The sequence below is a fragment of the Motacilla alba genome, chromosome 9, assembly GCF_015832195.1.
Source record: "Motacilla alba alba isolate MOTALB_02 chromosome 9, Motacilla_alba_V1.0_pri, whole genome shotgun sequence".
Lineage (NCBI taxonomy): Eukaryota > Metazoa > Chordata > Aves > Passeriformes > Motacillidae > Motacilla > Motacilla alba.
In genome coordinates this window covers 21,574,771-21,594,658 of record NC_052024.1, presented here as the reverse complement: position 1 = coordinate 21,594,658, position 19,888 = coordinate 21,574,771, and the positions used below count along the sequence as shown (strand labels likewise).

At 47.6% G+C, this 19,888-nt stretch overlaps 1 protein-coding gene and 1 non-coding gene across 3 annotated transcripts; both read left to right on the top strand.

Moving 5' to 3' along the window:
• The first annotated feature begins 4,759 nt into the window (after positions 1-4,759).
• TRNAV-AAC lies at positions 4,760-4,832 on the top strand. The gene has a single exon. It is a non-coding gene; the product is annotated as a tRNA-Val (tRNA).
• MYNN (myoneurin) lies at positions 4,816-17,468 on the top strand. 2 transcript variants are annotated; one of them, XM_038145881.1, is made up of 8 exons: positions 4,816-5,082; positions 5,667-5,962; positions 7,804-8,609; positions 10,195-10,354; positions 11,635-11,813; positions 12,018-12,101; positions 12,516-12,602; positions 13,753-17,468. In XM_038145881.1, exons 2-8 carry the CDS (start codon positions 5,697-5,699, stop codon positions 14,019-14,021), a joined length of 1,851 nt encoding a protein of 616 aa, XP_038001809.1. In that variant the 5' UTR covers positions 4,816-5,082; positions 5,667-5,696; the 3' UTR covers positions 14,022-17,468. The 2 variants fall into 2 exon arrangements, with proteins under 2 accessions (XP_038001809.1, XP_038001810.1); XM_038145882.1 differs by lacking the exon at positions 4,816-5,082 and adding an exon at positions 5,199-5,586.
• The last annotated feature ends 2,420 nt before the right edge of the window (positions 17,469-19,888 follow it).

Genomic DNA, 19,888 nt, shown 5'->3' with positions numbered 1-19,888 from the left:
CCTCTCCTGTTTCTGTTTATTCTGGCCTCGGAAGGTTTCTTTCAAACAGAATCAAAAAATTAAGTACCCAAGTTCACTTCCATCCCCTGTGCAAAGAAAAGGAACAGAAGGCCACAAGATGGCACTGGTCAAACGCTCAGGTTATTAACGGAGCATCGGTGAATGAGCACTGATGATGCCCAAGCCCAGTTTTGTAGGGCTGTGTCTGCGTCCCACACGTGCCCGCAGGTCTGGTGAACCTTCTGTAAGTGCTTGTTGCCAGAAATACCAAAAAGGTTTAGCTATGTCCAAACCAACAGCAGAGGTAACTGAGCAGCCAATTCCTGTGACAGTGATGGCACACTCGGGGCATTACTGCATCAGGCAGACAGCGCTGGGGCTCTGCACTCTGCAGGCAGGTTTGGTCCTGTGCCCCTGGCACTACAAAGGCAAGTTTGGTGCTGTGCCCCTGGCACACATTCCAGAGTGTTTCTTCACAGCAGTGCCAAATCCCGAGCGCAGGGAGAGGAATTGCTGTGGGAGGACAAGCCACAGCACCTTCCCCTCACAATCCTTGCTCCACACCGCAGCGAAGAATTTGTCCCCAGTTCCTCGCTCTCTGTCTTTCACGTTTTCACAAATTCAGCTCCTTGCCGCCGAGATCGATGAGTAAAACCCAACATTTCTTGAACTCGATGAATAAAATTCAGCATTGCTGAGCTTCCATCACCGCAGGGCTCTCCTAGATAAGATCTGGGCGGCGGTGAGCGCATCCCTCCCGCCGCCCGCACGGCAAATCTCGGCGGGGACCGACGCTTCGGGGGCTCCCTGCGGGCTGCCCGGCCGGCCCAGCAGAGCCGGGAGCCGCCCGGATACCGGGGGGGCGGGCCGGAACCCTCCCGGGGGGGACGGAGGGCTTTGGGGGTGTCGGGGCGGCGCCCACCGCGCACCCCACGTCTCAGGGGGCGGCGGCTGCTCAGCGCCCAGCGGCGCCGCGCCCGTTTTGTTCTGCTGGGGTCCCCCGGCTGCCCAGGGCGGGCGCGCCGGCCCCCGTGCTCCCGGCCGCCGCCGAGGCTGACAGAGCCGAACTCTTCGCGGCGGCAGTGGCGCTGAGCCCGCCGACCGCGGCCTCCACGAGGGGCGAGGGCGGGAGCATCCCCGGTTTCGGAGAAGGGACAGGGACCCCAGGGTGGGCCGGGGTGTGGATCCCCCTCGCTGGCTTTTTTTGAGGCCGGAACTCTTTTCCCCCACCCCCTTCCCCTAGGCCGCTTCCTTCGCCCGCTGAAAGTCAGCGAGTAAAACAGCGGGGGAGCGTGAGGGGCGCGGCCGCCATTAGGGTTAGTCGGCCGTAGGGCCTGTCCACCCCGGCACGGGCCGCAAAGCGCCGCGCTCTGCTTCTTATACCCCGCGGCCACGCCCTCCGCGTCCCCATTGGTTAGAGGGGCATCCTCCTCCGCTGCCATTGGCTACGGTGCGGCTAAGGGGCGGGGCGCGGCGGGTGGCGGGAGTTTGGAACGCGCCGCGTGCTCGCGGGAGCGCGCCGGGAAGGGAGCGCGCCTGGAAGGGAGCGCGCCGGGAAGGGAGCGCGCCGGGAAGGGAGCGCGCCGGGAAGGGAGCGCGCATTCCCTGCCGCGGGTCGGCACCCGGGAGACGCGGGCTGGGTCTGGGACAGGACCGGCGACCCGGGCCAGGGCTCGCAGCAGGATTTGGGGGCTGGCGCCTGGGGTTTGGAAACCGGTTCTGGCCGTTTGGGGCCGGGTGCCAGCATTTAGGGGGTGGGTGCCAGGATTTGGACCCTGCTGCCGGGATTTGGGGGCTGGTATCGGGATTTGAAGACTGGTGCCTGATGCTTGTGAGCTGGTGCCAGGATTTGGAGGCTGCTGCCAGGATTTGGGGGCTGGTATCGGGATTTGGAGACTGATGCCTGGTGCTTAGGAGCTGAATTTAGGGGCCTGAGCCTGCGTTCTGTTCCACCCCGTCCCACATGAGCACCCCTGAATGAGGAACCAGGCTAGTCCTCTGCCACTACTCCCCCAAAGCAGGGCTGTGCCAACCCCAGCACCCCCCTCCTCCCCTCCCGTGCTGTGTTGGGTGATGTTTCTCATTCATCCCTGCCTGACCTCTCTTTGTGCAGGGCGGATGCTCCCTGCAGTGCTCCCTGGACCATTCACCTCGCACCCCTCTGCTGCCTCCTGTTCCTCAGAGAGGCTTTTGTGTGTTTGCTTTTCCACCCTGAGATTTCCGTGGAAAAGCAAGGATTTTTGCAAGTGCAAAGGAGTGGGAAATAATAGTGCAGAGCTCTTGGTTTTCCCAGCTTTGGTTGTACATATGCTGTGCAGGATTGGCCTGGTAAAGAGCCTCTTAAAATATTTTATGTATTTTATAAATAAAAATCTATTCAGACATCTATTCAGTCTTAGTGTTCACAGACTAAGAAAGAATAAATTGTGCTGGACGTTATGATTTTTACTAATGTGCTACAGGCACAGGCTTCTCCCTGCTTGCTCCCAGGTAGCTGTAATCTTGGATTCTTTTCCAGGAAGTGTTAAGGAAAATTTGTTATAAAAATACATCTATTTTAGAAACATCTTCTCTGCACTGTGTTAGGCTCAGCCTCCCTGTACTCTGACACAGTAATCTGCATGGGCTGGACATCACCGAGGGAAGCAAGGAGCCTTCTGAAATCCAAACTGAAATCCAATCCTTCTGAAGTCCAAACTGAAATCTTCCTAGGAGAAACTCTGAGCTTCACCTCAACACCTGGGACCATGTATTCAGCTTAATTCCAGGGGAGATGCTGCCAGAAAATACAAGAAAGGACTGGAATGGAAGTCCTTATGCCAACATGATGATGATTCATTCATGATAGATTTGGAGCAGACCTTGCCAATCCCTGGCAACTCTGTGCCAAAATCAGGAGGTTGGAAGAGGCTTTCAAGACAATTAAACCCTTGATTCTGAGCCATAATGTCATGGAAGGTGGAAAGCTTTTTCCACATTGCTGGGATTCTTAGTCATTCCTTCCTTGAGCCTGAGGCACACATAATATAATTTTTCTTTAATGCCTTGTACAAGCAGCTCCTCAGCTCCTGTGACTTGTGAAGTGTCACTTTCAGAATCCATGTTACGTGATCTGAGAGCTCACAGCTGTCCAAAAACTGGAAGACACCAGGGGGAAAGCAGCAGCCTTCAGGGACTGGTGTCACTGATTGTCGCTGTGGGTGACACCGTGACTGGAGTCTGTCACACAGCCTGTGCTGAGACCCGCAGGCAGAGTGGGGGCACAGCTGGGCTGACACAGAGCTGGCACTGCAGCCTGCTCAGGGGACAGCGCTGCCATTTCTTCCCCACAGCCTCCTATTTCCCCAAGGCATGATAATTCCATGCTTTTCTGAATAAATACAGGAATCAAACAAAATACAGAGGTATTGGACAAGCACTTTTCCACCCCAATCTCCATGGCAACAGCAGCATCTCTGGCATCTCACCAACGTCTTTGGTAAAGTTATATTGGGGATGTCCCAGGTAAATGACATTGGGAGTTTGTACACTTCAATTATGTGTTTTCTTTTGAAAGAAACGCTGGGAATGCATTTGACCTGTTCACAATCCAGGCAACTTCAGCTCCTCTGAGAAAGTTATAGGATGCATTTTTCCACCAGTTGGAGTTTGGCTCATGTTAACCTCTGCAAAAAGTGACAAATCCACATTCCCTTCTGTAGCTTCTGCTGTAATTTCAGTTCCTGGTGCACTAGAAAATCCAGGAGGATTAGTCACTTCCCCATTCTTCAGATCCAGCTCTGGCGAGAGGTCGGCAGAGCAGAGACATTGCCGGGTGTCACACACTCCATGCCCATGTCACACACTCCATGCCCTGGGAGAGCTCCCAGCTCTCCCCTCCGCTGGTCCATCACTGCCCTGCCCTGCCAGCAGTGCCAAACACTCCCCTTCTCCTTGAAATGGCTGATTCCCACCGATGCTGTCACTCCTGGGGTGCGTGGAGAGCGCCTGGCACAGCTGCAGGGCCCCGCACTGGGGGTGACCTGCCAGCGCTGCGGGGGGACAGGGGCCGGGGGAGGCTGCGGGGGGACAGGAGGCCCGGGGAGGCTGCGGGGGGACAGGAGGCCGGGGGAGGCTGCGGGGGGACAGGAGGCCGGGGGAGGCTGCGGGTCCCGGCGGCGCTTGGCGGGGTCCGTGGGGTGCAGGTCCCGGCTGGGTGCGGGGCGGGGCAGGAAGGGAGGGGACAGCGGGGACAGACAGGGTGGGACAGCAGGAACAGGGCACGATTGCATTGGAGTTATAACCGGGGACAGACAGGGTGGGAGAGCAGGGACAGGGCACGATAGCATTGGAGTTATAACCGGGGACAGACAGGGTGGGAGAGCGGGGCCAGGGCATGATTGCATTGGAGTTATAACCGGGGACAGACAGGGTGGGAGAGCAGGGACAGGGCACGATAGCATTGGAGTTATAACCGGGGACAGACAGGGTGGGAGAGCGGGGCCAGGGCACGATAGCATTGGAGTTATAACCGGGGACAGACAGGGTGGGAGAGCGGGGCCAGGGCACGATAGCATTGGAGTTATAACCGGGGACAGACAGGGTGGGAGAGCAGGGACAGGGCACGATAGCATTGGAGTTATAACCGGGGACAGACAGGGTGGGAGAGCAGGGACAGGGCACGATAGCATTGGAGTTATAACCGGGGACAGACAGGGTGGGGGAGCGGGGACACGCAGAACAGCATTGGGCGGTAACCGGAAGATCCCCGCACAGCGGCGTTTCCGTAGTGTAGTGGTTATCACGTTCGCCTAACACGCGAAAGGTCCCCGGTTCGAAACCGGGCGGAAACACCAGCCGAGGTGGCTTTTTATTTTCTTCCTACCGGACCGCAGTCCTGCTCTCGGCTTCTCATCCTCCGTGCCAGAGTTATTTTATTTAGAGCCGCGGCGCGGCCTGGCAGGAATATTAAACCGGTTTTATTCCGCACTTTCGCCAGCCGCCCCCGGCGCGGAGGCCGGAACTCGCGTCCCGGAAGCGGCGGCGGCGTCAGCGGGACATGGCGGCCTGAGCGCGGCGCTCAGCCCTCTCTCCGCTCCGCAGGTGCGCGGCGGCCGCGGCGCTCGGGCCGGGCCGGGGAGAAGCGGGGCCGGAGGGAAGCGGGGCCGGGCCGGGCCGGGTCGGGCGAGGCGGGGAGGGCGCTGCGGGCGCTGCGGGCTCCGTCCCGTCCGGCGGCGGGGCCGGGCCGGGGGCGCCGCGGGGTTGCGGGTCCCGCGCCCCGTCCGCTGCCGAGGCGGCCCAAACGCCGGGCCCGGGGGCCGCGCCGGCACCGAACGGAGACCGCTCCGGAACCCCGGTGCCGCTGCCCGGGAGCAGCCGCCCCGCGGACCGAGCGCTGGCCGGTCCGAGCCGCGGGCCGCTCCCCGGGGCCCGGGTGTGACACGGTGTGACAAGAACCGGGCTTAGCCGGGCTAATCCCGGGGGGGCCGGGAGCACACGGGCTGTGCCCGCGCTCCGCCGCTGGAACCGCAGCGCCCCGTGTCCAGCAGCAGCCATCATCTCGCTGTCCCTTGCTGCTGCCGGGCTGTCCTGAGTGAGCACGGGCAGGTCCGGACACTGACTCTGTTAAAGGGTAAAAAAGGTGAAATCTTGCGTGTAAATTGATTTTTTTTCTTTTGCTTTCGCAGATCAGAAAGCGTCTGCAGCGCGATCTCAAGATGCAGTATTCCCATCACTGTGAGCACCTCCTGGAGAGGCTGAACAAGCAGCGGGAGGCCGGATTCCTCTGCGACTGCACCGTGGTCATCGGGGAATTCCAGTTCAAAGCACACAGGAATGTGCTTGCCTCCTTCAGCGAGTATTTCGGGGCCTTTTACAGAGACGCATCTGACAACAACGTTGTCTTGGATCAGACTCAAGTGAAAGCTGATGGATTCCAAAAGCTTCTGGAATTTATTTACACAGGAAACTTAAACCTTGACAGGTAACATGCTATTAAAGAGGAATAGGGGAATAAACTTTGTGGTAAGGCAGAACTGGATTTTTTGTAATAAGGTCTGGAGAAACAAATAGCAGTGGATGTGATGAACATTAATAACTTGAATTTCATCTGATTGTTTGCTTTAAAGTACACCCTGATATGTGAGTGCCAAAATAAAGGTGTGTTGTCTGATATTTCACTGACTGATAGTTTCAGTCTCCTGCTGTTTCTGTCTGCTTTGGGAGAGGTTAAACATCCTGCATGATTGCCAGGAGAGGGAAGGACAAATGTGTGTCTTGGGGTGAATTACAGTAGTCCTTTTTTCCAAAAACACACAGGAACTGTGAGTGTGGTAGAGACCTAAGTCTGAGGGATGGATGAGGATAGGCACAGTTTTAAAAGTCACATTTGTTAGAATTTGCATGATCTGTTACTTAAAATTTTACATTGCATTGCCCAAAAGGAGTCACAGAAAAAGTGTGTCCCCTCATTACCGCCCTGACTTTGTGCCTGTTGTGCTGCTTCACATACAGTGAGGATGCTTTTTTCTTTGCAGTGCCTTTATCTCAGCAGAAGAGATTTATCTCTCATGAGGGAGGTGTGGCTGCTTAGAAGTACCAAGTCCAGGATTTTTACTTCTTTCTCAACGTCTGATGTCAAATGCAGGCTTAAAAACTTTTCATTTCTGAAGTGTGGAAACTCGCACTCAATAATTTAAGTGCGCAGATGCAGGGTGGTGTTTTTAATTAGCTACAGGCATTAACAGCAGCAGAGCTGAAGTTAGTGATTGGTGCTTTGCCAGTTACATATGAGCAGAGCTGTGCAGGGTTCTTGATGTCCATCTGGGACTGCAGCAGGAGAGTTTCTGGATTTTCTGAGCAGGTGGATCTCTGAAGGAGGAGGAAGGTGAAAGTACCACTCTTGCCTAGAGAGAGCTTTTGGCTATAGGTGACACCTGTCATGTTGTGCTGTGACCCTTCAGGGGCTGATGGAGCTGCCTGCAAAGTCTGTTGTCCTCAGAGGTGGTGGGTGCATGAGTGACACCAGGAGGGTACTTTGAACCCAGCTCTCACATAGCACAAGATACTGAAACAGCTCTACTCATATGGAGAGTAATTGTGGCAAGTTGTTTATTGTTAGAATGAGGTTGTTTACCACAAATCTCTCTTTAATGTGCTGTAAATCCATAAATGCACTCATGGCATGCGTTGCCACCTTTTCCAGATAATTTTTTCCTAAATCATCAAGGCATGTGTGGCAGGAACTGAAAAATAGAGTGTGGTGGTTTAAATGAGGATTTCCTTGGTATTACTGGTTTCTGTGTGCAGCTGATACAGAATTAAGGCTGTTTGCAAATCGTTTTATAAAACAAGATTAATACCTGCCATGGAAGTGCTGAGGTGAATGCACTGCCAGAGAATTACCTGAGACCTTGGCCAGAAGGTTTATGAAATGGTGTTTTATGTATTTTATTTTCCAGTATTTTATCCCTTCGTGCTGTTATTTCTGAGCTGTTTGGACCAATAAGCCCATGGCTGGCCTCACCATCTTACAAGTTGACTTTTAACTTAAAATTCTACCAGAGGCATGTAACTACAATAAAATCCCCAGTCTGAGGGTCTGCAGACCCCACTAGACACGGACCTGCAGTTCAGGAGTAACTGACATTTTAGAGCCTTGTGGCTCTACAGCACCGAGAAATTAAACGTTGCTGTGTGTTCTCAAAGTTACATTTTCTGACAGTATTACTCTTCTGCAGCTCTCTGTCTGCTTGTGATACAGCTGGTGCAGAGCAAATGTTTACTTTGTCCAGAATGTTTCACCCTAGTCTTGTTTCCTTGCAGCTGGAATGTTAAAGAGATTCACCAGGCTGCCGACTATCTCAAAGTAGAAGAAGTGGTCACTAAATGCAAGATCAAGATGGAGGACTTTGCTTTTATTGCTAATCCCTCTTCCACAGAGACATCCAGTATCACTGGGAATGTTGAAATGAACCAGCAGACCTGCCTCCTGACTCTCCGAGATTACAACAGTCGGGAGGAGAAGGAAGATGCTGCTGCTGCAGAGCTGGTTCCACCACAGGCAAAGAAAGCAGCTTTAGAAAAGAAATCTCCTCAAGCCAAAAAACGAAAGAAGAATTTCAGCCCCCCCAAAAGCACGGAGAATAAATCCCTACACTATCAGAACGAGGTGGCTGAGAACACATCCTTTGAGATGTTTTTAGATGCAAATAAGCTGGCCACCCACATAACAGAGCAGGCTGCCCAGGGCAGCGATAACTCGGAGCTGCAGCTGGCAGCGGTGGTGGAGAGCGAAACGCTGGCGGCGCAGGATATCCTGGCCCAGACCATGGCAGCCAAACAGAAACGGGCAAAGCCTCAGCAGAGCTGTGCCCTGAAGGAGCACTGCATGTCCAACATAGCCAGTGACAAGAGCACTTACCAGCTGGAGAGCTCGGGGGAAGAGCTGGACCAGAAGTTCTCCAAAGCCAAGCCGGTGTGCAACACGTGTGGGAAGGTGTTCTCCGAAGCCAGCAGCCTCCGTCGGCACATGAGGATACACAAAGGGGTGAAGCCCTACGTGTGCCAGCTCTGTGGGAAGGCCTTCACCCAGTGCAATCAGTTGAAAACACATGTAAGAACTCACACAGGTAAGCCACTGGCTGTGTCTCGTGGGCTGTGGAGGCCTGGGATCACACACAGCCTGGGAATGCAGGACTAGAAAGATTCTGACTTCTTCCTCTTGAAATTTTGTCTGTTGTCACTGTGCATGCAGGGGTAGACCCAAATAACATTAAATGTTTCAGCATTTTTCAGTACTAAATCATAGTTTCAATAGCTAGAGAGGACTTTGTTAGTATGAGCTTCTTGATTTCTGGAAAGACTTAGGAGATGTGGCTGTTCTTTAGCTCTGTAGAGTGGTGGAGTCACCAAAAACCACTGTCAGTAGAGCATGAATAGCAAGTTGCTCTTGATACAAGAATTTCTGTTGCTTTTTTTTAAACTTCAAAACTTAATATATGTTAGAGAACAAGAAGGGGGAAAAAATCATTCTTATGATGAACTTGTCCCATAGGGTCCTCAAAAAAGGTAGGAGGTTGGCTGAATTACTACAGCGTTTGGGATTTTATTTCATAGACGTGCAGCTGAAATGTGCGATGGTGTTACAATCTCTGCATTCAGTAACATTACCAGGTTCTTGTGTCATATCAAGCATCCAAGAGAAATCACTTAGGAGCACTTAAACATTTTAATCCAGCACGTCTGACTTTAAAAGGTGATGAACAACTATTTGGGAGCATGCAGGGGAGAAGTCCTGTGCTTGTCTTTCCATATGCTCTGTATGTTGGAAAGTTCTGAGCAGAGGTCACAGTTTTTCCAGGAAGCTGTGAAAATGTAGGAGATGTTTGAAGAGAAATCCTTGCTCTTCCTGTGATCTACGGAGAGAGTTTCAAATTCTGTCAGCCAGGGTCTAAGCAGAGATTCACACACGAGGTGGAGCTTGATTGCAGGATGCAGGGACAGTGCTGGTAGGAATGCTGGCTGTACTTTGTACCTCTGAGAGTATTTTCCTGGGAACTTTTGCAAGAGTGGGGAGAGAATTCCATGGTGTTGGTTGCTCAATGGCGTGCTAGATGTCTTTTACTTTTGGAGTTTCTATGTACCCTATTTACTCATGAGATTTGATTGGGCACAGCACAGAGTTGCAGAGAAAGGCATTTTTATACTTTCTGGGACTGCAGAGTTGCACAAGCCCTTACAGGAGACAATTCACCACTAAGAGGACATAAATAGTCAGAGAAGTACCTGTACCATTCTGCAGCAGACATTAATGAGAAATTAGGGAGCACTAGACTGTATGTTGAAGATCTGTTGCTGATGGACATGCACGAAAAAACAGATTATTTGTTCATTTTAAATATTCAGAATGATGAATGGACATAACCAGCAAAGAGTCTGAAACTGAAGTGGCAGCATTCTTAAAATGTGGAGAAGCTGGCACTATTAAAAACATTATTACTTGGGGTTGTTTTTCCCCCACACATAATGTGTTAAAAAATAGTCCTGTTATCCTCTGTGTTCCAGCACGTTCCACTTCAGTGGACTGATTACAGGATTTTCCAAGATGTTATTTGTAAGAAGTATTAGAACAGACACCTGAGCTTTGGTCAGGTCATGGATTGCAAAGCTTTCTTATGTAAATACAGAGAGCACGAAGGTGTTGTTTTTCACCAGGGGAGAAGCCGTACAAGTGTGAACTGTGTGACAAAGGCTTTGCCCAGAAGTGCCAGCTGGTGTTCCACAGCCGGATGCACCATGGAGAGGAGAAGCCTTACAAATGTGATGTCTGCAACCTGCAGTTCGCAACCTCGAGCAACCTGAAGATCCACGCCAGGTAGGCACAAGTGAGATCCTGCAAGTGCTTATCCTTGGGTTTGTTTAAACAGAAACATTGACTCCAGTGTGAGTAAGAGTTACAAATGAACGTGATTTCTGCTTCTTTTCTCATGAGACTTCTCTCACAATGCCTAACAGAATAATTGTATGGGTGTACTTGCTCATTAAGGAGGAGATTTGTGCTGGATGAATGTACAGCCTGAGCCTGGTATCCTTCTTTTAAACTACTTGTAGCACCAGAGAGGAGAGAGTTCTGTGGTGGGAAGTGAGAGAAGTTCTCACTGCCGTCTGCGTGGGGCTTTCGGCAATTTTAGCAGGAGCAGGAATGATATTCCCATGTTAGGAATCATCATCTTGTATTTCAGTACCCTGAAGTGCAGAGCATGCTGAGCTCCTGTGGTGCATGTCACCTGAGCAGGGCCTTGGTTCAGTTCAGCTGCCGTGGGAACCACGGATGTGCCGTGAGTTCTGCCCCCAGGACCTGCGCTCAGCTGTCGCCTGTTTGCCGTTCCCCGGTGTCGGAATCCAGAACATCCCTCTGGGTGCCCTGGATGGCCAGAGCCGCTGGCAGGGGGCTCTGAGACCCTGGCATGCAGCCAAAGACACACGTGGGGTTTTGATCTTAGCCCGTGGAGCAAGTTACTAACTCTGTATGAAGAATTACAAGCCAAACACACAAGTTAGATAGCATAGTAGAAGTAGTCACGAAGTGAAAGGAAGGATTTCTGAGTGCTGTACAGGGGGGTTTTAAGCCTTGTACGCAGGGGTCCAAGTTTTGTACATGGGGGTCAGGGGATTCTAAGATGGAGGGACTTGGGTGTGCCCTGTCCTCTTTCTTTCTCCTTCCTAACCTCCATGTCTTTGGTGATGCTGGCACTCACAGATTGGTTTAGAGTAGAAAGTCACCATTCAATAGAGATAGTAGGCATTGGGGAAAAGGTATAAACATGTAGTACGTAATATATGATATAAAAGATGGCACCAGCCCCCTGGGAGGGCAGTGTGCCTTTGTCTGAGCTGCTGAACGGGCCACAGCAGTTCAGGAGAAGAATCTTTTAGATAACCAACAATAAACTACCTTGAGAACAGACAACAGAAGACTACTGAGTCTTTCTTCGAAGGCACGGGTTGGAGGAGGGACTTTTCCATCTTTTGGGATCACCCCAATGCGGGGGTGAAACCCCACACCCCGGAGCAGTGGCAGGAGGAGCGGGGGACAGAGCCCTCCCTGCGGCCCTCCCTGAGCCTGGCTGCTGCTGACGGGCTGTGTCCTTGCAGGAAGCACAGCGGGGAGAAGCCGTACGTGTGTGACCGCTGCGGGCAGCGCTTCGCCCAGGCCAGCACGCTGACGTACCACGTGCGGCGGCACACCGGCGAGAAGCCCTACGTCTGTGACAGCTGTGGCAAAGCCTTCGCCGTGTCCAGCTCGCTCATCACCCACTCCCGCAAACACACAGGTACGGGGTCTCCTGGATAGGGGCACGACCCAGAAATCCACCTTGGGATTGTCATCCAGCTCCTCCCTCGTGTGGTTTTTCCTCTGTTTCCAGTTTTGGGAGCACTTTGTCCCATTGGACATTATCTCTGTTTCGTTTTGATTTGTTCTTGATGTGTATTCTGGTTTATGTATTGAAATAACAACGTGCTTGTGTTTCTTTTAGGAGAGAAGCCATATATCTGTGGCATTTGTGAAAAGAGTTTTATTTCCTCTGGAGAGCTCAATAAACATTTTCGGTCCCATACAGGTCAGTTTTCAGACAAGCTGCTTCCTGCACCATAAATTATAATCCACTTTTACACTTTTGCCTTTAAAATACACTGTATTGGTCTGTACTTGAAAGTAGAACAGTTTCTTAATTTATGTATCTCTGGGTTAACATAATGTAAAGAAAGTATTCATTAATTTTTTTAATTGCCTTCAGAGTAGTACCTGTGCCACAGCATAGGTGTTGATGCATGGTCGAGGCTTTACTTTGTGTCCTCTTGCTTTGTTTTAAGCTATTATTCTGGAAATAATTTTATTTTAATGGAGACACAGACAAAATCAGGGTTACGAAGTTGTATTTCAAAGTAGAACATTGAAATCTGTTATCCTATCTCTAACTGTATTTTTTTTTCAACATCAAGATTGTTCTCACTGCCAAACCAATTTTTTTCAGGTGAAAGACCATTTATCTGTGAAATGTGTGGAAATTCCTACACAGATATAAAAAATCTTAAGAAGCACAAAACAAAAGTTCACACAGGTAAGTTCCTTGTGCAAAGAAAGGTTAAGAAACCACATCAGCTCTTTTTCCTTCCATGCTGAATAAATATTTTTGCACATTCAAGCATGAAGTTAGAAAACAAAGGAATTTTGGATAGCAGTTGTTTTTAGGGCCAAAAGCATCTATATCCAGCCTTGTTCAGCACTGGCTCCATACTCCTTGTTCTCTGTCCATCCTTGTATATTGACCATAAATGCCTTGCCTGTGTCATACGGAAGAGGGAATAAATGGTGTCTGTGTACATCTGGACTGGGAGGGAGAGGGTGGGAAAAGGATCCATGTGCAGAGACAGCGGGGAGTTTAGGAAAGCCCCAGTGCAGCAGGAAGCCAGTGCTGAGGGCAAGGCAGCACTGAGTGTGGAGAGGGCCTGGCAGAGCTGAGGGGTGATCTGGGACAGCAGCCAAGGCAGGCCAGCTCTCGTGGAGAGACAGCAGGCAGCCAGGAGTGCCTCAGCCCTGGAATAAGATATTTTGGAGCATGCTTTGGTAGAGGAAGGGTCAGATATCTGATGTGGCTTAGTCACCGAGCCATCCAGGAGCAGTGGCTGGCTGCATTCCAGCAGGAAGGCAGCAAGGAACCCACTAACAGAGTTTCAATTAGGAATAGAAGGTAATTTTTCAAGTGACTGGATAAAATCTGTAATGTATCCATCTGGAATGGAGTTAAGAAATGTTGTCTTCTAAAGAAGTTTACAGACAAATGATACTTTGTACACTGCTCTTTCAGTTAAACCAGGATGCTTGGATGTGGCTCTGGTCCTGAGACTTTGTGGGGTGGAAAATCTCAAGGAAACTTCCATGATTACATTTTTTCCAAAGATACTTTGTTTACTGTGATGTTAAGGGTATTCTATCTTCTGTATCATGCTGAGTAGAGATCGGGTTGGAATGCATCATCCTTCCAGTTGTCACACTAGAAGCAGCAGCAGATGTGATTCCCAGTGCTTACACTGTACTTACAGCTGGCCTGGCTTTGCAGCACATGGAAGCAGCAATATCCCAGCTGCCCAGCAGTCTGTGACACACCAGGTGTTTGCTCTGACTGCCACTGGAAAGGAAATTCACAGAATCTGTGCATGATGAGCTTTTGAACATTTCTTTCTGGGGTTTTTTTGTTGTTGTTTCCACAGGACCTGAAACTTCCCCTGATGCTACTGCACTTGATAATTCTTTCAACGAACAAGAATCCATTCAGAGCCAGAAAAGTCCTTTATCAGAGTCCATAGATGTGAAACCCTCTGAGATGTCTTTAGCACTTCCTCTCCCCATTGGGACTGAAGACCATCAGATGCTGCTCCCTGTGACAGGGAGCCAGTCCCCTTCATCAGAAACATTACTGAGATCTGCTGTGACAGGATATTCAGAACCTCAGTTTATTTTCCTGCAGCAGTTGTACTGACAGAGCAGTGCAGAGCCATCCAGGTAGTCTGGTAGTGAACTTGGAAATGTTTGGTAAGATGAACATAATCAAACAACCAGTCATGCTCTCTGAATTGGATGTGTTCTTTGTTTTCCTCTGTGTAAAGACACCTGTAAGGCATTTCCATTGTGTAGTGCTGGATTGTGCTAATCTACAATCAGATTTCTATTTGTGATTAACACTGATTTCCAGGAGATGATTCTGGCAACACACCTGCCTTAAGAATTCTCTGTTACATATGTTAATGTACTTTGGAGTTCTCTTCCCATGTTCCTGCTGATTTGATGTGTCACAGTGTCATTTGAGAACAGATATTTTAAGCCATAGTTGATAGTTTAGGAAGATTAACCCAGAGGCGTAGGGAGAAGTCATAATTTGGATGAGTTAGTAAACCTGCACTGCAAGGTGCTGGAATGGTCCATGGTGAAGGCAGGTCAGTGCTCTGCTGAGGTGCTTGCATAGATTTGCTGCTGGCTGCCAGAAGTGCCATCTTCAGGTGGAGCCTGACCAGAGGGAAAGGTTTGGGTGTATTTTCCTGACAAGAAAAGTAAAGGAGGGTTAATTTTTGTCTGAAGTGTGGCAAGTGGGAGGGTCCTAATGGCATAGATACTCCTGGGTCTTCTTTCCAACAACTTGCCTTTGTTTGTTTGTTTGAAGTGAATCCACCATTGTTGTATCTTGTCCTAGATTTATTTTTCACATCCTTAAAACCCCGTGGGTTTGGCACAAACAGCAACTAAAGGAGAACTGGGACATGCATGTTGTAGATGAGGCGAAAAGATGCAGTGAGTTAATTAGTGAGGCATGAATCAGAGCTTGATAATCCTTTTTGTTTTGCTGTAGTTCTTCTTGTGCTAGACAGGAGGTACAAAAGAGATAAATCCCGCCCTTCACTGTGAAAATAGTAAGTGAACACTACATGAGGAGGCACTAAAGAATAATACAACAGAGCAGATTGATATTCTTCCAGGCAAGGTTTTGTTAGAGTTTGACTGATTGGTTTTAAAGTTTTTTGTATTGCTTTACCTCTCATGTCACTTGTCCACAGTAACTGCACAAAACTGGTACCTAGCAAGGCCCAGGTAAAGACAGGCTTTGTTACTAGCAACAGACATATTTAAAAAGCAACATTTTCATGTCTTGGTAGGATCATAAAAGACTAGGTGACAATAGAAGTACTTTTCTACTCCATTTTGCCAGTTTGTGCCAGTAACAGTTGTAAGCATTATTTATGTAATCATCAAACAGTAATGAAACAGTCATGATACTGGACCAACAATGCATTTAAAGCTGTCCTTTGTTGGTTATTTACTTGGTGCTAGCATTTATTTCCACCGATGCCTTTGTCCAGACGCTGATAAATAGAAGAGCGTAGAAGATACCTCTTAACTGATTCCGTTCTCTGTGGAGTAATAATTAATCTGCACCTTAGTTAAACAGACTTGTGAAAAATTTCTTGAAGGATTTCATTTAAAGAGTCTGAAAATTGTCCCTTGACTCCTGAGTGTGACTAATTTTTTTTTCTCTTCCTCCATGTTTGTATTTGTAAAGTAATAGACCTTTTGCTGCTTTGTGTTGATCATTTTAGTATGGGGCATGTCTATAACCTGCTGCTTGGTCACATTTTATGCTTTAATATATGGTAGATTGCTGATGAAGCCTACCATGGCCAGCAGGAGTACAGCCATGTTCAACAGGAGCATCCCTAATGCTGGAATCTCTCACGCTGTCCCCACTGGAGAGAGTTATTGCAGGGCCTTTAATTTCCCTGCTTGTCTGGCCCACAGTGCTTTTGAACAGCTGATGTTCATAATGCTGGCAAAAGACAAAGGATAAAGTTCTCTGGTATTTTATTTTTGGCATTTCCCTTTGTCTACCCTCTTGTCTCTTTCAGCTTCTGTTGTTGGTGTAGCCCCTAAGGGATTCCTCAGCCTTTTAAGACTGAAGAACCACAAAATCGGGATCTTGACTGTGTGTAGTTTGTACTAAGCTTCCTCTTTGCTGTCTCTCTCTGAAAATAGAAATCTTGGCATAGACATAGGTTTAGTCATGAATACTGAGAAAGAAAACTCTGTACAACTGATAGCTTGCATATTTAAACAGCTTTGGAAGACAAATTAGTGATATGCTGCTGGTACCTGAGGAAAAGCAGCTCAGGATAAACATCCAGGATGAATGACCAGGAGAGAGAATAGCTCTGGAGAGAAACCTAAACAATAACTACATTCCTACATAGAAAGTGCATTCCATGACAGTGTTTGTTTGGACTGGTTTTATATTTCTAAAATTATAGCTTATTACTGTATTCTTAGATTTCAGACTTTTTTAAAAAATACAGTGCTTAGATTTATACAGGATTTGTTTAGATACTTATAACAGTAACAGTTGCTTTATTAGTCATTTAGTTTTCTTTATAGACAAGAAGATATTCATTATTTTTTACAAGACAACAATTTTAACCTTTCTTAATAGAATACACAGGCTTGTAGTTTTGTCTTGGAGCAATAATTTAGTGACCTGCACTCTTGAGTCCCCATCTGAGAATCTTGATTTTTATCCTCATCTTTGTGAAGATATCTCAGCTGCTGAGGTATGATCTCTACCAACTGTATTCATTTACTAGAATATAGATTTTAAATAAATAAATATATATAAATATATATATATATATATATTTGTAGGTGTGTTCAGGCTGTAGGTCTGAACCTACACCTGTACCTTTTGCCAACAGATGCATGGAAATCAGCTGCACATGTAAGTCCTAGGCTTAAGGATTCTGGGTTCATTTTGAAGTACAAGGCTTATAACAATATTGGTAATTTCTGTAAGGGATTAATATGGGAGAGCATGAAATCTTTTTAGGCTTGTGTCCTTGCAAAAGAAAAGAAGGAATTTCAATAATTCTATGAAGAGTAATACAAAGAATATGACATGTTTTGTCACACTGCTGTTTCAGTCAGTTTTGCACTGAAGTTGGTGCAAGTTTTGCCTGAATAGCTTATCTGCATCTCTAAATCTCTGAATTGACTGTTTGGAAGAACTTAGGTGAAATAGCTCCTTGTATCACATTTACTTCTAAATTAATGCCTCTAAGTGGGCACAAAGCATGACAACCTTTCTGAAATCATGTGCTACAAAACAATTTTCAAGTACAGACAAGTCCCACATGAAGGATTTCAGGGCTGTGATCCCGGAGAGGCTCAATAAGCCTTGCAGAACTAAGTTCAGATAAGGACTAGTAACTGATTTTTTTTTGGTTAAATTATTTTTAAAGTATCTGCCATGTATATACAATTTTTCCTCTGTTATTTGTATATACCTCAACTCTCAATTTTATAATCCCCTGGGAAGGGAGGGACTTGTACATATTTAGCCTGAAGTGTTTTATGTTAGACTTTAATAAACTTGTTTTATAATTTTCCCTCACCTTGTGTCTCCTGTTTATAACTGCAAGGGGTAGCAACAAAAGCAGGAGGGAACCAGTCAGACACAACCCCTGTCACCACCCTGGCACCAGGACCATGGGGGCCCCTGGAGCACACAGTAGGATTTGGGGGACCTCTGCTGCACCCCTGCCCTGTTGGATCAGTCGCTTGCCTTCATTTGCCTCCCCTCTAAAACTGGGGGGGAAATGCTGCCTTTCAGCAAGGTACAGTGAGGCCTAAAAGCTGAAAAAATGGTTTTCAGAGCAGGATTATGCTTGCTTTAGCTCCTGAATAACTCAGAAGAACATGGCAAAAAGAATCTACCCCGTGTAATTTCTCTCATTCCAAAGAACACAAGATACATCTTCTAAGAATTTCAAGGACAGAGGAAGGAAGAAATTAAAGTCCCTGGCACAGGCTTCTTTAACAAATACAGGGTTTTGCACAAATAAATGTTTTAGTTTGCAGGAAGCTGTTTATACAGAATTTGGTAGGAATTATTCTGCATGCCTTTCTTACAAAAGAATATCAAAGAAAACTACACATGAGCTGTTTTTATGGATATTGTCAGTAACGAAGACGGCTTTATGGACTGAACAAGCTGTTGTTAAACAAGGGTTCAGACAGAGTGCAAATACTTCAAACACATACACCAGCAACTTTAGATGTCATTTTACCTGATATATTTTGACTGTGATATTGTTACCATCTTACCACATCACTAAAACCAAAATACTGCTGTTGGTAGAGTTGGGTGCCTGTTACCACCTCAGATTAACAGGTGTCATTCATACAAGTAAATGAAAACTTAATCTGAGCAGTGAAATTAGACTGAACTTCATATACCTGACAAGGGAAAGAAAGATAGGTGGAAAAAATACCTGTCTGAGTCTTGTGGTGTGTTTAGCAAGTTCTGTCACCACTGTGTCAGTACTGACACTATCAGAGTGTCCTGCAATGATCCAGAGCAGCAGCACTCAGAAAAGTACCAACACAGGCTTATCTAATTATTTCAAAGTTTAGGAATTTGGAATTATTTTAGGAATTTAGGAAAAATATGCTCATAGCAGATTCTTCTCAATCCACCATGTTTGGTGTATTCCCAACTTTAGTTCTTGTTGCTGCAGCCTTCCTGCTGAACAAGAGTTAAAATACAAGCTCCTCTCTAGAGCTGGGTGTTCTCAGGGTGATGGATGGACTTTGTGCTCAACATGGTGACTGCAGGCTGGGAGGGCCCTGTGCAGGTGTGCAGAACAAACATTCCTGCTCTGGGCTTATCCCTGAGGATACCAGGGGCTCTTGCAGCAAGAGCCTGAGTAATTTGTGTTTGGGGGTGGGGGCAATGAAAAAAAAAACAAACCAACAAACCAACCAAACAACAACAAACCACCTACACCAGCTCTCACAGCTGCCCTGGTCATTTCAGCTGGGGAAGGGGTGTCCAAATGTCTTCCTGTTCCTACACTATCACAGTGATAATGTGATAATGTTCCTACACTATCACAGAGTCAGAGCAGCAGCAGTTACACTGCTGCTTCCCAGCTATTTTTACTGAAATTACTTTCTTACAATTTTCCCCTCATGCTTTGATATTGTACATACACTCACAGATCATTCTGGTACTTTATGCTAATATTTAGCAGGTACATTTAGAGGGGCAGAGGATTGCATTAAGGGAAAGGCTTGGAGCAAACCCCTGCTGTCCTGTTTGTTGACTTTTTCTATTCAAGAACATCATTTAAGTCACTTCTGCAGGAATGAGAAGAGTGAATGGAAAAAGGAAACCAGCAGAATGATTCCCAAACTTACACAATCATTAAACATATGTTGTCTTACTCATGTGCAGGAATTGCCACAGGGCCACAATGATACAAATGTTTTTAGGCAGTTTTCATTAGATGACAAGAAATGATGGCATCAGATTTGGTGGTGGTTTCTACTTGTAGTATAAGAAACAAGTATGTGCTACAATTTAATCAAAATTCCATGTATATCCCAGCAAACTGGGTTCACCAGCTTTAATTCTAGCATGGCTGTGGCTTAATGCTTAAGTTCACTTACCTTGGTTTTAAAAAAGTCACTACTGGAAGATCAAAAGGATGCAATTGCTAAGGAAAAGTAAAGAGTTCATGGAGAACAGTGCCAACAGATGGATTTACCCAAAGCTCTCAGCTTCAGCAGCAATCTGACTCTTCAGGATACCTGATCTGCTGCCCAGCAGCAGTCCTGGGTGTTGCTTTTGTCACTGTGCTCTGCCTGGGTACAAACCTTTTCATAGTTACAGACTTTTAATAGACAGAGCATGATTTAGCAACAAATTTTGAGGTCATTTGTTTGATACTTTCTCTCTGTTGCCATTTCAAGCAGGTGTAGATTCCTCCTAGACTCAAAACCCAAAGAAGCAACACGCAGCAAGCGTGA